Below are 15,440 nucleotides of genomic sequence, written 5' to 3'. Positions count from 1 at the left end.
CAAGGAAGTTTTTGAGAATAGAAAAGGCAAAGGAGAACAAGGAACTTAACATACAAGTCTAAAACAGTCCCTGAAAAAAATGTGCATCACTGACTAGTGGGGGACAAAACCTAAGAGCTGAGGATCCAGTTAAGACTGAGACTATGGTTTGGCAGTAGCATTTATTTGTACAGTTGTAGGACTTCTTGAACAAGACTCAGTGCCCCAAAAAAAGAAAAAGCATAAATAACTGAACTGAATCAGGACTAGTACTTCTCCCAGAGAGCTAAAGGACGAAAAAGCAAAGATGCTGAAATGGCGATCACAGAGAAGTTGACAGCCAACCATAGTTAGTGAGGGTTCATCATCAGACTAAGTGAGAAATTTAAAAATCAGGTTGCAGAGTCCTGGCATTGTGGTGCTACCAACTGGGATGGCTGTAACCAGATGTAAGATATCTCTGTGTGGCTCTGCCTTTTTAAGTAGATAAAACATATCTTCCTGGGGAAAAAAAAATTGGATCCCAGGACCTCACCTTCAGACCAAGTGAATTAGTATCTGTGAGAGTTGCAGACTGTTACTTGTTGTACTTGGGGTGAGAAGAGAAGGGAGGGAATACAGAAGGAGCTGACACACTGCGGGAAACACTGGCACAAACCTGAATATTTCATTGGTCATGAGACACTGGAAGCCAAGAAGTCAGAGAAAGTTAGGTTACTGGCAGAGAAGGGGTTGCAGTGTATGATCTTATGTAGAAAAAGGCTGGCCAATACTGAGACAAGACTGGGTGGCTGGCAGAGAACACCAGTGAAGACCTCTAAAGCTAGGCGTCAGGAGTAAGTTCATCACGTCTTAATGCATGGAGAGAACAGTCGGGTTAGAGAAGTCACTAAGGAGACAGGTATACACTTCAAAGAGGAGGCTTAAAAATGATACAAGTAGGAGGTGTTTGACAATAGCCAAGCAGAGCTGGAGAAATTTCAGTATTGCTTTCCAGCCTTAGGTAAACTAGAAACAGCAGAATGAGTAGCCTCCATGAGTGGAACTGGCTTTGTGTGTTCTTTTTAAATTTTTTTTTTCTAAAGGTGCTGTTATCCTATTTCCTCTAACAATCTAATTCAAGTATATCACTTTAATTTTTAATACGCAGCATATAAGGGTACTTCAAAAAGCACATGGAAAATGAAATTAAATTTGGATGCAGAAGAATTTTGAAATCCATGCATGGGGGGGTCTTCAAAAAGTTCATGAAAAATGTGCATGGATTTCAAATTTGCATTTTTAAGATTTACTTATTTATTTGAAAGGCAGTTAGAGAAAGATCCTCCATCCACTGGTTCCCCAAATATCTACAATGGCCAGGACTGGGCCAGGCTGAAGCCAAGAGCTTCACCTGGTCTCCCAGGTGGGTAGTAGGGGTCCAAGCACTACGGCCATCTTCCACTGCTTTCCCAGGCCATTAGTAGGGAGCTAGATCAGAAGTGGAGCAGCTGGACCACAACCAGTGCTCACATGGGATGCTGGCATCACAGGCAGCAGCTTAACTTTCCAAACCACAACAACAACCCCTGCTTTTATATTTATTCCACTTATCCATGAACTTTTTAAAGTACCCTTATTATAGACTTAACAGGATTTGGTCGCCCACACACAGATGTTTTAACTCTAAGGTCTTATGTTAATGGTGAATACATTGATAGTTGATGTTTTAAACTGAGACCCAATTATGGTGTCTGAAGGCAGGACCTTTGGGAAGTGGCTGGTTTGGATAAGGTTACTGGGGTGGAGTCGCAAGAACAAGTCATGATGACATTCTAAGAAGGAACTACACAGAGGGCAGAAGAAGAGCATGCTCCTTGCTATGTGCCTCTGCTTCCAGGCTCACGAGACGATCATTCCTCTGCTCACGCTCTGCCACTCACTACCAGCCTGCACCAGAGGCCAGCCCAATACAACCACCTGATCTTTAACTATGAACCTTCAAACCACAAGTCAAAATAAATCTCCCCTCTTGCTAAGTTGTTTCTTCTCTTAGGCATTTTAAAGTAACAAGCCAACTAGTACAACTCTTGTGTACTTTTTAAAAACCAATGATAGTGATGCATCCAATGTTAGGCAAGTAAAAATGGCAATAAATTTCAAATGCAGGGCCAGCGCTGTAGCACAGTGGATTAAAGCCCTGGCCAGCAGTGCCGGCATCCCATATGGGTGCTGGTTCAAGTCCTGGCTGCTCCACTTCCGATCTAGCTCTCTGCTATAGCCTGGGAAAGCGGTAGAAAATGGCCCAACTCCTTGGGCCCCTGCACCTGTGTGGGAGACCCATAAGAAGCTCCTGGCTCCTGGCTTCGGATCAGCTCAGCTTTGGCCGTTGTGGTCATTTGGGGAGTGAACCAGTGAATGGAAGACCTCTCTCTCTCTGGCTCTACTTCTCTCTGTAGATGTCTTTTAAATAAATAAAAGAAAATCTTTCAAAAAAATTTGAAATGCACTGGCATACAAATATAAGTCAAATTTTAGTTACTAGTTCATCTATTCAAGAACAGAGCACCTTTGATGTGCCAGGCACCACTCTAGGTATCAATGACAACAAAACCAAGTCCTTGCCTTCATGCAATAATAAATCAGTAAATATACAATACGTCATATGTTAAATGTTATGAGTAAAAAAATTTTAAAGGGAAATGAGAATAAGAGTGGTAGAGAGGAAAAAAAGGTGGGAGCATTATTACTTTTAAGATGGCCAGGAAAAGATGTTCATGAAGAAGGTGACAACTGAAGAGAGACCTGGAAGGAAGATTTCAAAGGGGCTCAGCTGGTCGATGTTCTTGGCATGTTCAAAGAACAGTAGGAGTATTGGTGTAGCAGAAGTTAGCAAAGGAGTTAAGTCACATGGGTACACTGTAACAACTTTGACTGTGTGTGAGATGAGAAACCATCTAAAGGTTTGGAGCAGGGATATGATCTAATCTAACATTTTAAGATAAGATAAACTGAGAACAGGATCTTTTAATAAGTAAACAATGATAGCCAGATTTTGGCAGTAACTGGGCACACAAAATCTTTTTTTTTTTTGGTCCAAATCTTAACAACTGTTTAATATTCTGGAAACTAAGTATTTCACTGAAGAATGTTATAAACTAACTTACCGCAATTTGTCTTTTATCTGTCTCTCCTCTTTTATGATGAAGATCTAAATATCAATTAAGAAAAATGCAATAGTATAAACATAATAATGGAAGCTCAGTTGTTTTTCAGTTTTGATATGGAAAAGACACAATATGAATTACTTTAATTTACAGAGGGGAAGGCTTCTAAAGACAAATGTCAATGAAAGGATACAAGTCAAGTATTCCAAAATGGTAACATCCCATATGTAGTCATAGTAGGAGTCCATTGCATCATGACTGAAAAACAGAATTCAGTTACTTTCTTATAAGCAGAAAAATTTCAATCTCATTTTAAAAATCATGCATACCTGTTTTGTTCCTGTAGTGACTTAAAGGCTGTTTTGTAGTCAATTTCTCTGAGGAACTGACATAAAATTGCCACCTACGTAAATGAAGAATTGAAAAGTTTCATGTAACAATGACTACTGGTTTGGGAGGGTAATTGAAAAATATACTCTATAAGAAGGTTTTCACACTCAGTGGGTCAGTTCCTATTTATGGATTCCATCTAATTTGAACTTCAAAAACCTTTATACAAGTGTCTAACAAGTATTGCTTCATCATGGAACTAAACCACAACTTTGAATGAGAAGCTGGTAAAAAGCCCTAGTACAAAAACTTCACTATGAATCAAACACTGGTAAGCAAAAGTGTCACAACATTCAATAACAGGCCACACAATTAAAACTTCTATAGTCAGCAACTACAAAAGCTCATTTTTGCAAAATTTAAGCTGATAGTCTGCTTAGCATAAAAATACCTATTTCAATCAGTTGAGGTCATAATGTTCATCGCTTTAAAAACTGTTTTCAATAATCCACATACCATGAGAGTTACCCATTGAAAGCACAGTGTGGTAGTTTTTAGGATATTCACAAGCTTGTATAACCATCACCACTATCAAATTCTAAAACATTTTCATTACCCCTCCAAAAAACCTATACCCAGTGCTATCATTCATGTTTCCCTGTCCCCTCAAGTCTCTGATAACCGTTAATCTAGTTTCTGTCCCCGCAGAACTGCCTATTCTCGACTTTTCATGTGAATGGAATCATACAATATGTGACCTTTTATGTCTGGATTTATTCACTGACAAGGTTTACCCATATAGCAGCACATATCAACACTTCATTTCTTTTTATAGCTGAACATTTCACTTCATGGACATATCATATTTTTGATCATGCGTTCATCATTTGATGGATATGTGTGTTATCTGGGTTTTTTTCTTCTTTTTACTTTATACTATAATAATGACGCTACGAACATCATCGGTCACGTGTTTTCAGTTCTATTGGGCATAAACCCAGGAGTGAATTACTGGGTCATATGATAAAGCCCATGTTGAACCCTTTGAGGAACGGACACTTTCCCAGAGGCTGCACCACCTCACATTCCTACCAGCAACACACGAACGTTCCAGTGTCACATCCTCACAGACACTTGCTACGTCTTCTGAGCAAAGCCTTTCTTATAGGTAAGAAGTGTACCTCCCTATGGTTTTAAAATACATCTAATAACTAATATATAAGTTTATTCTTATATAGAAGAAAACATAAGAATGCTTTTCATTTAGGAAGTTCAATGTTAACTAATTCATAGTTTCCTTCGGCTAAAATTCTAAACTACTAAAAAATTTTAAATAGTACACCACACTCTTAAAATTTAAGTAATTTTGGTAAGGAAAATAAGTTATTTCCCAGCCCAATGCATTACAGTATGACAAACTTTACCATACGAAAAAACTCAAAAACTTAGTGAAAAAACAGAAATACAAAAGTGTTAATGAATGAAGTTTTTAAAAAACATTTTTCATGAACTCATCATACACTTAGATTTCAAATCTTTTGCACCAAAATCTGTTTTTCCACAATGCTCTGAAGTACCTTAATACACAACATAAATCAATGTAAGATTGTAAACTAACCTGTGTGTGGCAGTTCAGCAAAGAACAGCATTTTATCATGCGCTTTATCACCTACAACAAAATCATGATTATTTTCAAAAGTTAGTTAAGGTCAACTGTAACAAATTTGCCATTTTTCATAAGCAATGGCACCAGAAGGGGAAAGTTATGGCAAGGCAAGGGTTGGAGTGGACAAAGGGTATCGGAAAACTAGGTTCCATTCAATTTTGCTATGAATCTAAAAATGCTACAAAAATATAAATTTTCATGGTGGTCTAAGAGGAAACAGCAATGCATATAAAAAGAAAATGAGGGGCTGGTGTTGTGGCATTAATAGGTAAAACCGCCACCGGTGGTGCCAGCTTCCATTGTGGGCTCTGGTTTGTATCCCAGCAGCCCCACTTCATAGCCAACTCCCTGATAATATACTGGAAGAAGCAGCAGAAGATGGCCCAAGTGTCTGGGCCCCTGCCACCCATGTGGGAGACCTGGAAGAAGCTCCTGGCAACAGCATGGTCCATTCCTGGCCATTGTAACCATCTGAGGCGTGAACCATTGGACGAAGATCTGTCTATCCCTCTCACTGTAACTGTCAATCAAATTTTTAAAAAAGTAATACAAGATGGACAGCGGGAAAAAGTGTAAGAAGTAGGTCAAAGGGCAAAAATTTGCAATAAGGTAAAATAAAGTCTAGAGCTTGAATATACAGCATGAGAACTATAGTTAATAGCACTGTATACTGGGGCAGGCATGTAGCAGTGAGCTAAATTGCCACCTGCAACACCAGCATCCTATATTGAAAAAACTGGTTCAATTTCCAACAGCTGTATTTCTGATTCAGCTCCCTGTTAATATGTCTGGGAAGGCAGTAAGGTATGGTCCATGCACTTGGGTCCCTGTCACATCAGTGGGAGACCTGGATGGAACACCTGGTCCAGTCCTGGCTACTGCATTCAGTTGGGGGGTGAACCAGTAGATGCAAATCTCTCTCTCTCTCCCCCTATCAGTCTGCCTTTCAAATAAATAAATGAATTTTTAAAAAAATAACATTGTATGGGGCCAGCATTGTAGCACAGCAGATAAAGCTGCCGCCTCCAACACTGGAATCCCATATGGGTCCCAGTTCGGGTCCCAGCTACTCCACTTCTGATCTGGTTCCCTGCTAATAGCTGCAGAGGATGGCCCAAGTGCTTGGACCCCTGCCACCCACCTAGAAGACCTGGAGGAAGCTCCCAGCTCCTGGCTTTGGACTGGCCTAGCTCTGGCCACTGCAACCATCTGGAGAGTGAGCCAGGAGATGAAAGATCTCTACCATTTTCTTTTTAAAGATCTGATTTATTTATTTGAGAGGCAGAGTTACAAACAGAAAGGTAGAGACAGAGAGAAAGGTCTTTCATCTGCTGATTCACTCCCCAAATGGCCACAACGGCCAGAGCTGGGCCGACCTGAAGCCAAAAGCCAGGAGCTACCACGAGGGTGCAGAGGCCCAAGCACTTAGGCCATTTTCCACTGCTTTCTGAGGCCATCAGCAGAGAGCTGGATCAAATAAACAGCCAGGACACGAACCAGCACCTATATGAGATGCTGCTGCCACAAGCACAGGCTTAGCCCACAAATACCACAGCATTAACCCCAACTCTGATTTTCAAATAAAGAAATCAATCTAGGCCGGCGCCGCGGCTCACTAGGCTAATCCTCCGCCTTGCGGTGCCGGCACACCGGGTTCTAGTCCCGGTCGGGGCGCCGGATTCTGTCCCGGTTGCCCCTCTTCCAGGCCAGCCCTCTGCTGTGGCCAGGAGTGCAGTGGAGGATGGCCCAGGTGCTTGGGCCCTGCACCCCATGGGAGACCAGGAAAAGCACCTGGCTCCTGGCTCCTGCCATCGGATCAGCGCGGTGCGCCGGTCGCAGCGCGCCGGCCGCGGCGGCCATTGGAGGGTGAACCAACGGCAAAGGAAGACCTTTCTCTCTGTCTCTCTCTCTCACTGTCCACTCTGCCTGTCAAAAAAAAAAAAAAAAAAAAAAAAAAGAAATCAATCTTAAAAAGAAAAAATAACTGTACTAAAAACCTGCCAACAGTACACTTTAGGTGCCCTTATCACACTCACAAATAAAGGTTAACTAAGGGCCGGCGCTGCCTCTCAATAGGCTAATCCTCCACCTGCGGCGCCCACACACTGGGTTCTAGTCCCAGTCGGGGCACTGGATTCTGTCCCGGTTACTCCTCTTCCAGGCCAGCTCTCTGCTGTGGCCCGGGAGGGCAGTGGAGGATGGCCCAAGTCCTTGGGTCCTGCATGGGAGACCAGGAGAAGCACCTGGTTCCTGGCTTCGGATCAGCGCAATGCGCCGGCTGCAGTGCGCTGGCCGCGGCGGCCATTGGAGGTTGAACCAACGACAAAAAGGAAGACCTTTCTCTCTGTCTCTCTCTCACTATCCACTCTGCCTGTCAAAAATAAATAAATAAATAAATAAAATATTTAAAAAAAAGGTTAACTAAGGAAGGTGATGGATATGATTTGTCTGACCGTAGTAATCATTTTATTATGTATATATCAAAATATGTTGTATAACTTAAATATATACAGAAAATTAAAAAATTGGGAATTTGAGAAAAAATCCATATGATTTGAAAGCTGAGTGGGTATTAGGAGGAGTCAATAAAGCAAGGCAAAGAACAAAGGATAATGCTCAAATAGTTAAACAACACTGATGTTGTGGAGTTGAGTTTTGGAAGCATAGGTGAGTTTATTATGAGGGGAGACTGGTAAAGTAAGACATTAAACACAGTTTAGGACAGACTGCACTTGAGATGCATCTTGAGAATCAAAACAGCAAAATGTATTAGAAATGGAGCAATCTCTTCTATAGTAATCAACTTGGGTGTTACCATATAGGATCTTACCATCGAATATATGGAAATGGCAAAGTTCAACTGCAAAGTGGCCCAGGAAGAGGGATATGTAAAGGCAGGCAAGAAGAAAAGCCTACAGAAACAACTTACTTGGTCTGTATACACATCAGGGGGCACAGCCTTATTAAAGAAATCAGAACACACAGCTCCTGCCTGGAGGTAGTAGTGAAGCGCTGCTGAATACTGATTTGTTGCTGAAGGAGAAAACAAATACAAAAAAGTACCTGTTATTAGCAATGGTAGTTGGAAAAACAGATAGGACCTCTTTTGTGAACAGTCAGGGACAACTTCATAAGTGGACAAAATTCAAAGCACAACCTAGGGATAAAACTTTACTCTTATCAGGAACACACAGGGAAAATTGCCTTTAGTTTTTTAACCACATTTAGGATGTGACATAGGGCCAACGCTGTGGGGTAGTGGGCTAAATAAACCTCCACCTATGGCGCCAATACATCATATGGGCACCAGTTCTAGTCCTGGCTGCTCCACTTCCGATCCAGCTCTCTGCTATGGCCTGGGAAAGCAGTAGAAGACGGCCCAAGTCAGGTCCCTGCTCCCATGTGGGAAACCCGGAAGACGCTCCTGGCTAAGGATTGGTGCAGCTCCAGCCGTTGCGGCCAATTGTAGAGTGAACCAGCAGAGAGAGAGAGAGAGGTCTTCTATCCACTGGTTCACTCCCCAACTGGCCACAATGGCCGAAGCTGCACTGATCTGAAGCCAGGAGCCAGAAGATTCTTTCAGGTCTCCCATGCAAGTGCAGGGGCCAAAGCACTGGGCCTTCTACTGCTTTCCCAGGCCATAGCAGAGAGCTGGATTGAAAGTGGAGCAGCCGGGACTCGAACCAGCACCCATGTGTAATGTCAGCCTTGCAGGTGGTGGCTTTAGCTGTTACACCACAGCGCCAGCCCCTTAAAAATCTTTTTTTTTTTCAAAGATTGATTTATTTGAAAAGCAGTTACAGAGAGAGGAGGAGAGACTGGAAGAGAGAAAGACAGAGAGAGAGAGCTTCTAACTGCTGGTTTACTCCCCAGATGGCTGCAATGGCTGGAACTGGGCCCATTCAAAGCTAGGAGCCAGGAGCTTCCTCCAGTTCCCCCATGTGGGTAGCAGGGACCCAAGTGCTTGGGCCATCTTCCGCTGCTTTCCCAGGAGCATCAGCAGGGAGCTGGATTGGAATGGAGCAGCGGGGCTCATTTGGCACCCATAAGGGATGCCAGTGCCACAGATGGCAGCTTAACCCACTACGCCACAATGCTGGCACCCAGATATTAAAATCTTGATGAGACAGGCATTGTAGTTGCCGCTTGGAACCCCACATTCTATACTGGAGTGCCTGTGTTTGACCAACCTCACTTCCAAACAACCTTACTGCCAATGTGCACCCTGGAAAGGAATAGACAATTTAGCTCAAGTACTAGGGTCAATGCCACCTACACTGTAGCCCTGAATGGAGTTCCGGGCTCTTACCTTCAGCCTCACTAAGCCGCTGCTATAGCAAGTTTTTGGGCAGTCAACCAATGGATGGAAAATTTTTAATCTTTTTTAAGATTTCTGTATGTATGTATTCATTCTTTCATTCATTTATTCAAAAGGCAGAGCTATAGAGAAAGAGGGAAAGACAAAGAAAGATTGTCTATCCCTGGATCACTCCCTAAATGGCTACAACAGCCAGTGCTGAGCAAGGTTGAAGCCAGAGCCAGAAGCCAGGAAATCCATCCCTGTCTCCCACATGGGTAGCAAGGGCCCAAGTACTTGGGCCACCTTCACTGTCTTCCCAGGTGCATTAGCAGGGAGCTAGATCAGAAGTGGTGTAGCCAAGACTCAAACTGGCATTCCAATACGGGTTGCAGGCATCAAAACTAGTGGCTTAATCAATGGTGCCACATTGCTGGGCACCTCTCTACCTTTCAGATAAATAAAACTTAAAAAAAGAGAGAGAGAGATTATGATGATAAACTTGTTTTGGGGTTGGGATGAAAACAAACATTAAAATCAGCAATTATCCAAATGATCCACTGGAGAGAGAAAGTAAGTAAGGGAATAGATAAAATAGTACTGGTGTTGAATTAATTATTGTTAAAGCTGGGTGGCAGACACATGGGGGTTGATGTTCTTATTCATTCTACCATTATATTTTGAAATTTTGCCTTCAATCAACTTTTTTTTAAAAAAATATTTATTTGAAAAGCAGAGACACACAGAGAAAAGAGAGAGAGAATGAGATTTCCCATCTGCTGGTTCACTCCTCAAATGGTTGCAACGGCCAGGCTGGGCCAGACCGAAGCCAGGAGCCAGGGAGCTTCTTCCAGGTCTCCCACATGGATCAGGGGCCCAAGCACTTGGAGCATCCTTTGTTGCCCTAGCAGGCACATTAGAAGGGAGTTGGGGGGCTGGTGCTGTGGTGTAGTGGGTAAAGCTGCCACCTGCAGTGCCAGCATCCCATATGGGCACCAGTTCGAGTCCCATCTGTTCCACTTTCAATCCCGCTCACTGCTATGGCCTGGGAAAGCAGTGGAAGATGGCCCAAGTCCTTGGGCCCCTGCACCTGTGTGAGAGACCCAGACATAGTTCTTGGCTCCTGGCTTTGGATTAGCTCAGCTCCGGCCTTTGCAGCTGTTTGCGGAGTGAACCAGCAGATGGAAGACTTTTACTTTCTCTCTCTCTCTCTCTCTCTACCTCTCAACCTCTCTACCTCTGCCTTTCTAATAAATAAACCTTTAAAAAATATTTATTAAAAAAAAAAAAAAGAGTGAGATAAAGAAGGGAGCTGGATCAAAAGTGGATGAGCCAGGACTTGACCCAGCACTCACATGGGATGCCAGCACTACAGGCAGAGACTTAACCCTCTATGCAAGAGCACTGACCCCTTTAATCGACTTTTTAAAATTGATCCTGGAGGGGCCGACGCTGTGGCACAGTGGGTTAAAGCCCTGGCCTGAAGTGCCGGCATCCCATATGGGCACCGGTTCTAGTCCTGGCTGCTCCTCATCTGATCCAGCTCCCTGGTATGGCCTGGGATAGTAGTAGAAGATGGTCCAAGACCTTGGGCCACTGCACCCATGTGGGAGACCCTGAAGAAGCTCCTGGCTCCTGGTTTTGGATCAGCACAGCTCAGGCCACCGCAACCATCTCGGGAGTGAATCAGCAGATGGAAGAACCCTCTCTCTGTCTCTACTTCTCTCTGTAACTCTTTCAAATAAATAAAATCTTAAAAAAAAAAAAAAATTGATCCTAGAGTCAGTGTTGTGATATAGTGGGTTAATCCACTGCCTGCAATACCAGCATCAAAGATTAATGTCAGTTCAAGACTCAGCTGCTACAGCTCCAATCCAGCTTCCTGTTAATGTGCCTGGTAAAGCAGCAGAATATGGCCCAAGTACTTGGACCCCCACTACATACATGGAAGACCTAGATGGAGTGCCAGGCTCCTGGCTTTGGCCTGGCCTAGCCCTGACAGTTGTAGCCATTCAGGGCATGAACAAGTAGATGGAAAATTTCAATCTCTCCCTCCAGCCCCCAGATCTCTGCCTTTCAAATAAGATAAATCTTAAAAAAAAAAAAAAAAAAAAAAAAAAAAAAAAAACTGATCCTGAAAATACCAGTCAGAAAATTTATATGATCTGCACAATAATAGACATTTTGGAGACTACCTAACAAATTAGAAAATCCTATCATATAAAATCAGGGAGGGGGAAATTATGGATCTATCTCCCATAATATAAACAGTTACTAAGCATACTTACAGCTATTTTATAATCTTTAAAAAGCAATTTTACAGATAAAATTCACCTTAAATAACCAACTTAATTGATTTTAAAATTCCATTTTTAAGAAACAGAAAAAAGGTAAATTAAAAGCACCTGAACCAAGGGTTCTATACCAAAAGAAAAGTTAAAACAATTGGTTTTATATTCTTAATTGTATAAAGAAAAGTAAATCTCAAAATCAAATAAAGTTCAATAAAATATTCTAATAAAATGAGCAACATAATTACTTTTACTTGCTACAAAAACAAAACCCAAAGCAACCAAACATCTCACTTACCAAAATAAATGTCTGCCTGAATAATTAACCAGGAGTGGTTGTTTGGATTTATACTGAGTGTATACCGAACTAGTTCTTTCACTGTGATTGCCACAGCTTCAAAGTCCACAGACTGCAGGCTAAAAGGAAGACACTTAATGTGAGTCCCTGTATTAAATGTCAACTTCAAATTCCATACATACATTTATTAGAAACAAAACGGCAGTGGAAATCTAGGTAGTCACAAATACCACACTAAATATTACTAAGGGTAAATACATAAAAACTAACAAAACTACTTTGTTTGAGAAACATGATTAGCTAACTTTTCATAAATCACTAAAAAGAAAGTGATTTGTTTCCTTTTTTTCCAAAAATAACCAAGAAAGTGACTAAAGTATCTTTATATCTTTTCAAATGTTTAAAGCATTTAAAAGTAGTAGGATAAAAACCCATTTCTGCTTTTAGGACAAATTACTGGGAACAAAATCTCCCCAAATGGCTTTTAAGTTCTCTTACCTAGCTGAAGCCACAAGAAATAAGAGCATGAATACGAGAAATACTGCTATGTAGCTTCCTGCAAAAGTAACTGATTCTCCTGCATTAGATGTTTCTTTCCCTAGTCTGATAAAGGTTAGGCGACAGATGTGGCAAGTATAGCTCCCCAGTGCATTTGGTAAGAGTCAATAAAAAGGTAGGCAATGGGACCAGATGCTCTTAGCCTGGTTAAATGTGGACACCTTAAGGTACAGAAATAGAATGTGGAATTGGGAAGATTAAAGATAAGCAAGCCTCCAAGAGAAACAGATGATCAATCTTATCTCCCAGAAGCAATAAAGTACAATAGTAGATAACACAGGTTCTGGATTCAGATACATATGAGGTTCAAGCCCTCACTCTACAACTTACAAAAAGGGTGCGGAGTGTCTGGCCCATGGGTGTTCCTTTTGGTCTGGCCCTGCCAAGACAACCAAAGGCCAGACTCAAAAGTTCAATAAATCTGGGGCCAGCACTGTGGCATAATGAACTAAGCCTCCAGCTGCTGAGCCCTGGTATCCCATATGGGCGCAAGTTCAAGTCCCAGTTGCTTCTGTTCCAATCTAGCTCTCTGCTACGGCCTAGGAAAGTAGTGAAAGATGGGAGTATCCCGTAATAACTGTACTATAAAACTTTAGAACGTTCATAGCAGGGTGGGGATTTGGCCTAGCAGTTAAATATGTACATCCCATATCAGAGTACCTGGGTTTGATTCCCAGCTCTGGTTCCTGCCTATGAAAACACTAGAGGTAGCAGGTGATGTAGCTGGGTCCCTGTCATGCAGATCTAAGACAGACTAAGATCCCAGCTCTCATCCTGGCTGCTCCACTTCTGATCTAGCTCTCTGTTATGGCCTGGGTAAGCAGAGGAAGATGGCCCAAATCCTTGGGCCCCTGCATCCAGGTGGAAAGACCCAGAGGAAGCTCCTGACTCCTAGCTTCAGATCGGCACAGCCCCGGCCACTGCAGCCAACTGGGGGGTGAATCAGCGGATGGAAGACCTCTCTTTCTCTCTCTTTCTCTCTCTCTCTCTCTCTCTCTGCCTCTCCTTCTCTCTCTGTGTAACTGTGCCTTTCAAATAAATAAATAAATCTTTAAAAAAAAGATCCCAGCTCTCAGCTGCAACCTGGCTTAGCCCCAGACATTGTAGGCATTTGAGGAGTGAACAAGACAGGAACTCTGTGTCTGTGTTCCTCTGCTTCTTGAATAATTTTAAGTTCATAGAGAATATGTATTATTTTAAAAATGCATATTGTAAAAAAATTTGCAGGCCAGCTTATGACACAGTGGGTTAACCCATGGCTTTAGACACTAACACCCCATATTGGAGTGGTGGTTCAAGTCAAGCTGCTCTGCTCCCAATCCCACTCCCTGCTTATATGCCTGGGAAAGCAGGGCAAGTTGGCCCAGCTACTTGGGCCCTTGCAACAACATAGGAGACTTGCATGGGCTCCTGACTTTGACCTCGCCCAGCCCAAAACTACAGTGGCCATTTGGGGAGTAAACTAGCAGATGGAAGATCTCTATCTGTATTTCTCCTACTCTTTCTCCATGCCTTTCAAATAAATAAATCTTAAGGGAAAAAAAAAAAAAAACTGCAAGGATTTAAACAGTTACCTTTTAATTTCATTTTTTGTGAGCTTACTGAAGAAACTTCATACTAGAAGAGATTATAAATTTTTTTTTCATATGGATATTTGCACCAGCGGTACGATACTAGAAACCTGATACAAAGCCCTTTCATTAGGCTCAATTCTCTACTTCTACCCACTGATAATGAAGACCACTTAAGTCTTCTGTTCTATTTAGGGTCAATTTATCTTGGGTCTTAAGAGTTATACCTTACTGTAATTTTTAGGAAGATAATTACTATAATACAAAAACAAAGACAGTTGTAGAACCATAAAAAAACTGGCCTTTTAACGAAATTATCTAAGGGTATCTATACCAGTCAAGATGGTTTCTAAATATGTAACTAATTTAATAAAATGTAATCTATACCACTACTTACTTTGGAATAGAAGATGGCCAAATAGAAATGTGCTCAGCTGTAATATCATTTACAATGTCCTCCTTTAAAAAGAGAAAAAAAAGCCTAATTTAAAAAGAAATTCCTTTCAAAAATTTTATGAAAATATAATTAAGAACTACTGACCCGAACATTATGAAGTTTCACAAAGAGTGATAAAATAATAGTCAAAACCAATGGTTCCTACAAGAAAGAAAACAGTCTGTAAATCATATTTAAACATTTAAAATTTCTGCTAACCTCAGAGAAACCAAGTATTTTCTTTTAAAAGATTCTTACAACTTTTAAATTTAGTATAAACTTTGATTTAGCACACATTAAATATCAACTCAATTTTTAATCTCATGAAAAATTACAGCACACACAGTTTACATGAAAATTACCAACGGTTGGCACTGTGGCACAGTGGGTTAAAGCCCCGGCCTGCAATGTCGGCATCCTGTATGGGCACCAGTTCAAGTCCCAGCTGCACTACTTCTGATCCAGCTCCTTGCTAATGCACCTGAGAAAGCAGTGGAAGATGGCCCAAGTCTTTGGGCCCCTCACCCACGTGGGAAACCCAAATGAAGCTCTTCGCTCCTGGTTTCAGACTGCCCAACCCTGGCCATTGCAGCCATTTGGGGAGTGAAACAGGATAAAGACACTCCCCCTACTCCTGCTCTACCTTTCTCTGAAACACTTTTTTTTTTTTTTTTTTTTTTTTTTTTTTTGACAGGCAGAGTTAGACAGTGAGAGAGAGAGACAGAGAAAGGTCTTCCTTCCGTTGGTTCACCACCCAAATGGCTGCTACGGCTGGGGCGCTGCACCAATCTGAAGCCAGGAGCCAGGTGCTTCTCCTGGTCTCCCATGCGGGTGCAGGGCCAAGCACTTGGGCCATCCTCCACTGCAC

At 42.0% G+C, this 15,440-nt stretch overlaps 1 protein-coding gene across 1 annotated transcript in view; it reads right to left on the bottom strand.

Annotated features, from left to right (window-relative positions):
* The window catches only part of INTS8 (integrator complex subunit 8), a 72,006-nt gene that overhangs the window by 2,091 nt on the left and 54,475 nt on the right, over positions 1 to 15,440 (bottom strand). Inside the window, exons 19-26 of the mRNA XM_002710696.5 lie at positions 14,678 to 14,734; positions 14,534 to 14,595; positions 12,008 to 12,126; positions 8,051 to 8,154; positions 5,074 to 5,124; positions 3,455 to 3,528; positions 3,319 to 3,383; positions 3,126 to 3,169 (exon numbers count right to left, since the gene is read on the bottom strand). Of these exons, the coding sequence (XP_002710742.1) occupies positions 3,126 to 3,169; positions 3,319 to 3,383; positions 3,455 to 3,528; positions 5,074 to 5,124; positions 8,051 to 8,154; positions 12,008 to 12,126; positions 14,534 to 14,595; positions 14,678 to 14,734 (576 nt within the window). The remainder of the gene's footprint in view (positions 1 to 3,125; positions 3,170 to 3,318; positions 3,384 to 3,454; positions 3,529 to 5,073; positions 5,125 to 8,050; positions 8,155 to 12,007; positions 12,127 to 14,533; positions 14,596 to 14,677; positions 14,735 to 15,440) is intronic.

The sequence above is a fragment of the Oryctolagus cuniculus genome, chromosome 6 (assembly GCF_964237555.1).
Source record: "Oryctolagus cuniculus chromosome 6, mOryCun1.1, whole genome shotgun sequence".
In the NCBI taxonomy this organism is placed as follows: Eukaryota; Metazoa; Chordata; class Mammalia; order Lagomorpha; family Leporidae; genus Oryctolagus; species Oryctolagus cuniculus.
Note: the sequence above shows the minus strand (reverse complement) of the source record. Positions and strands in the feature narration are given on the sequence as shown.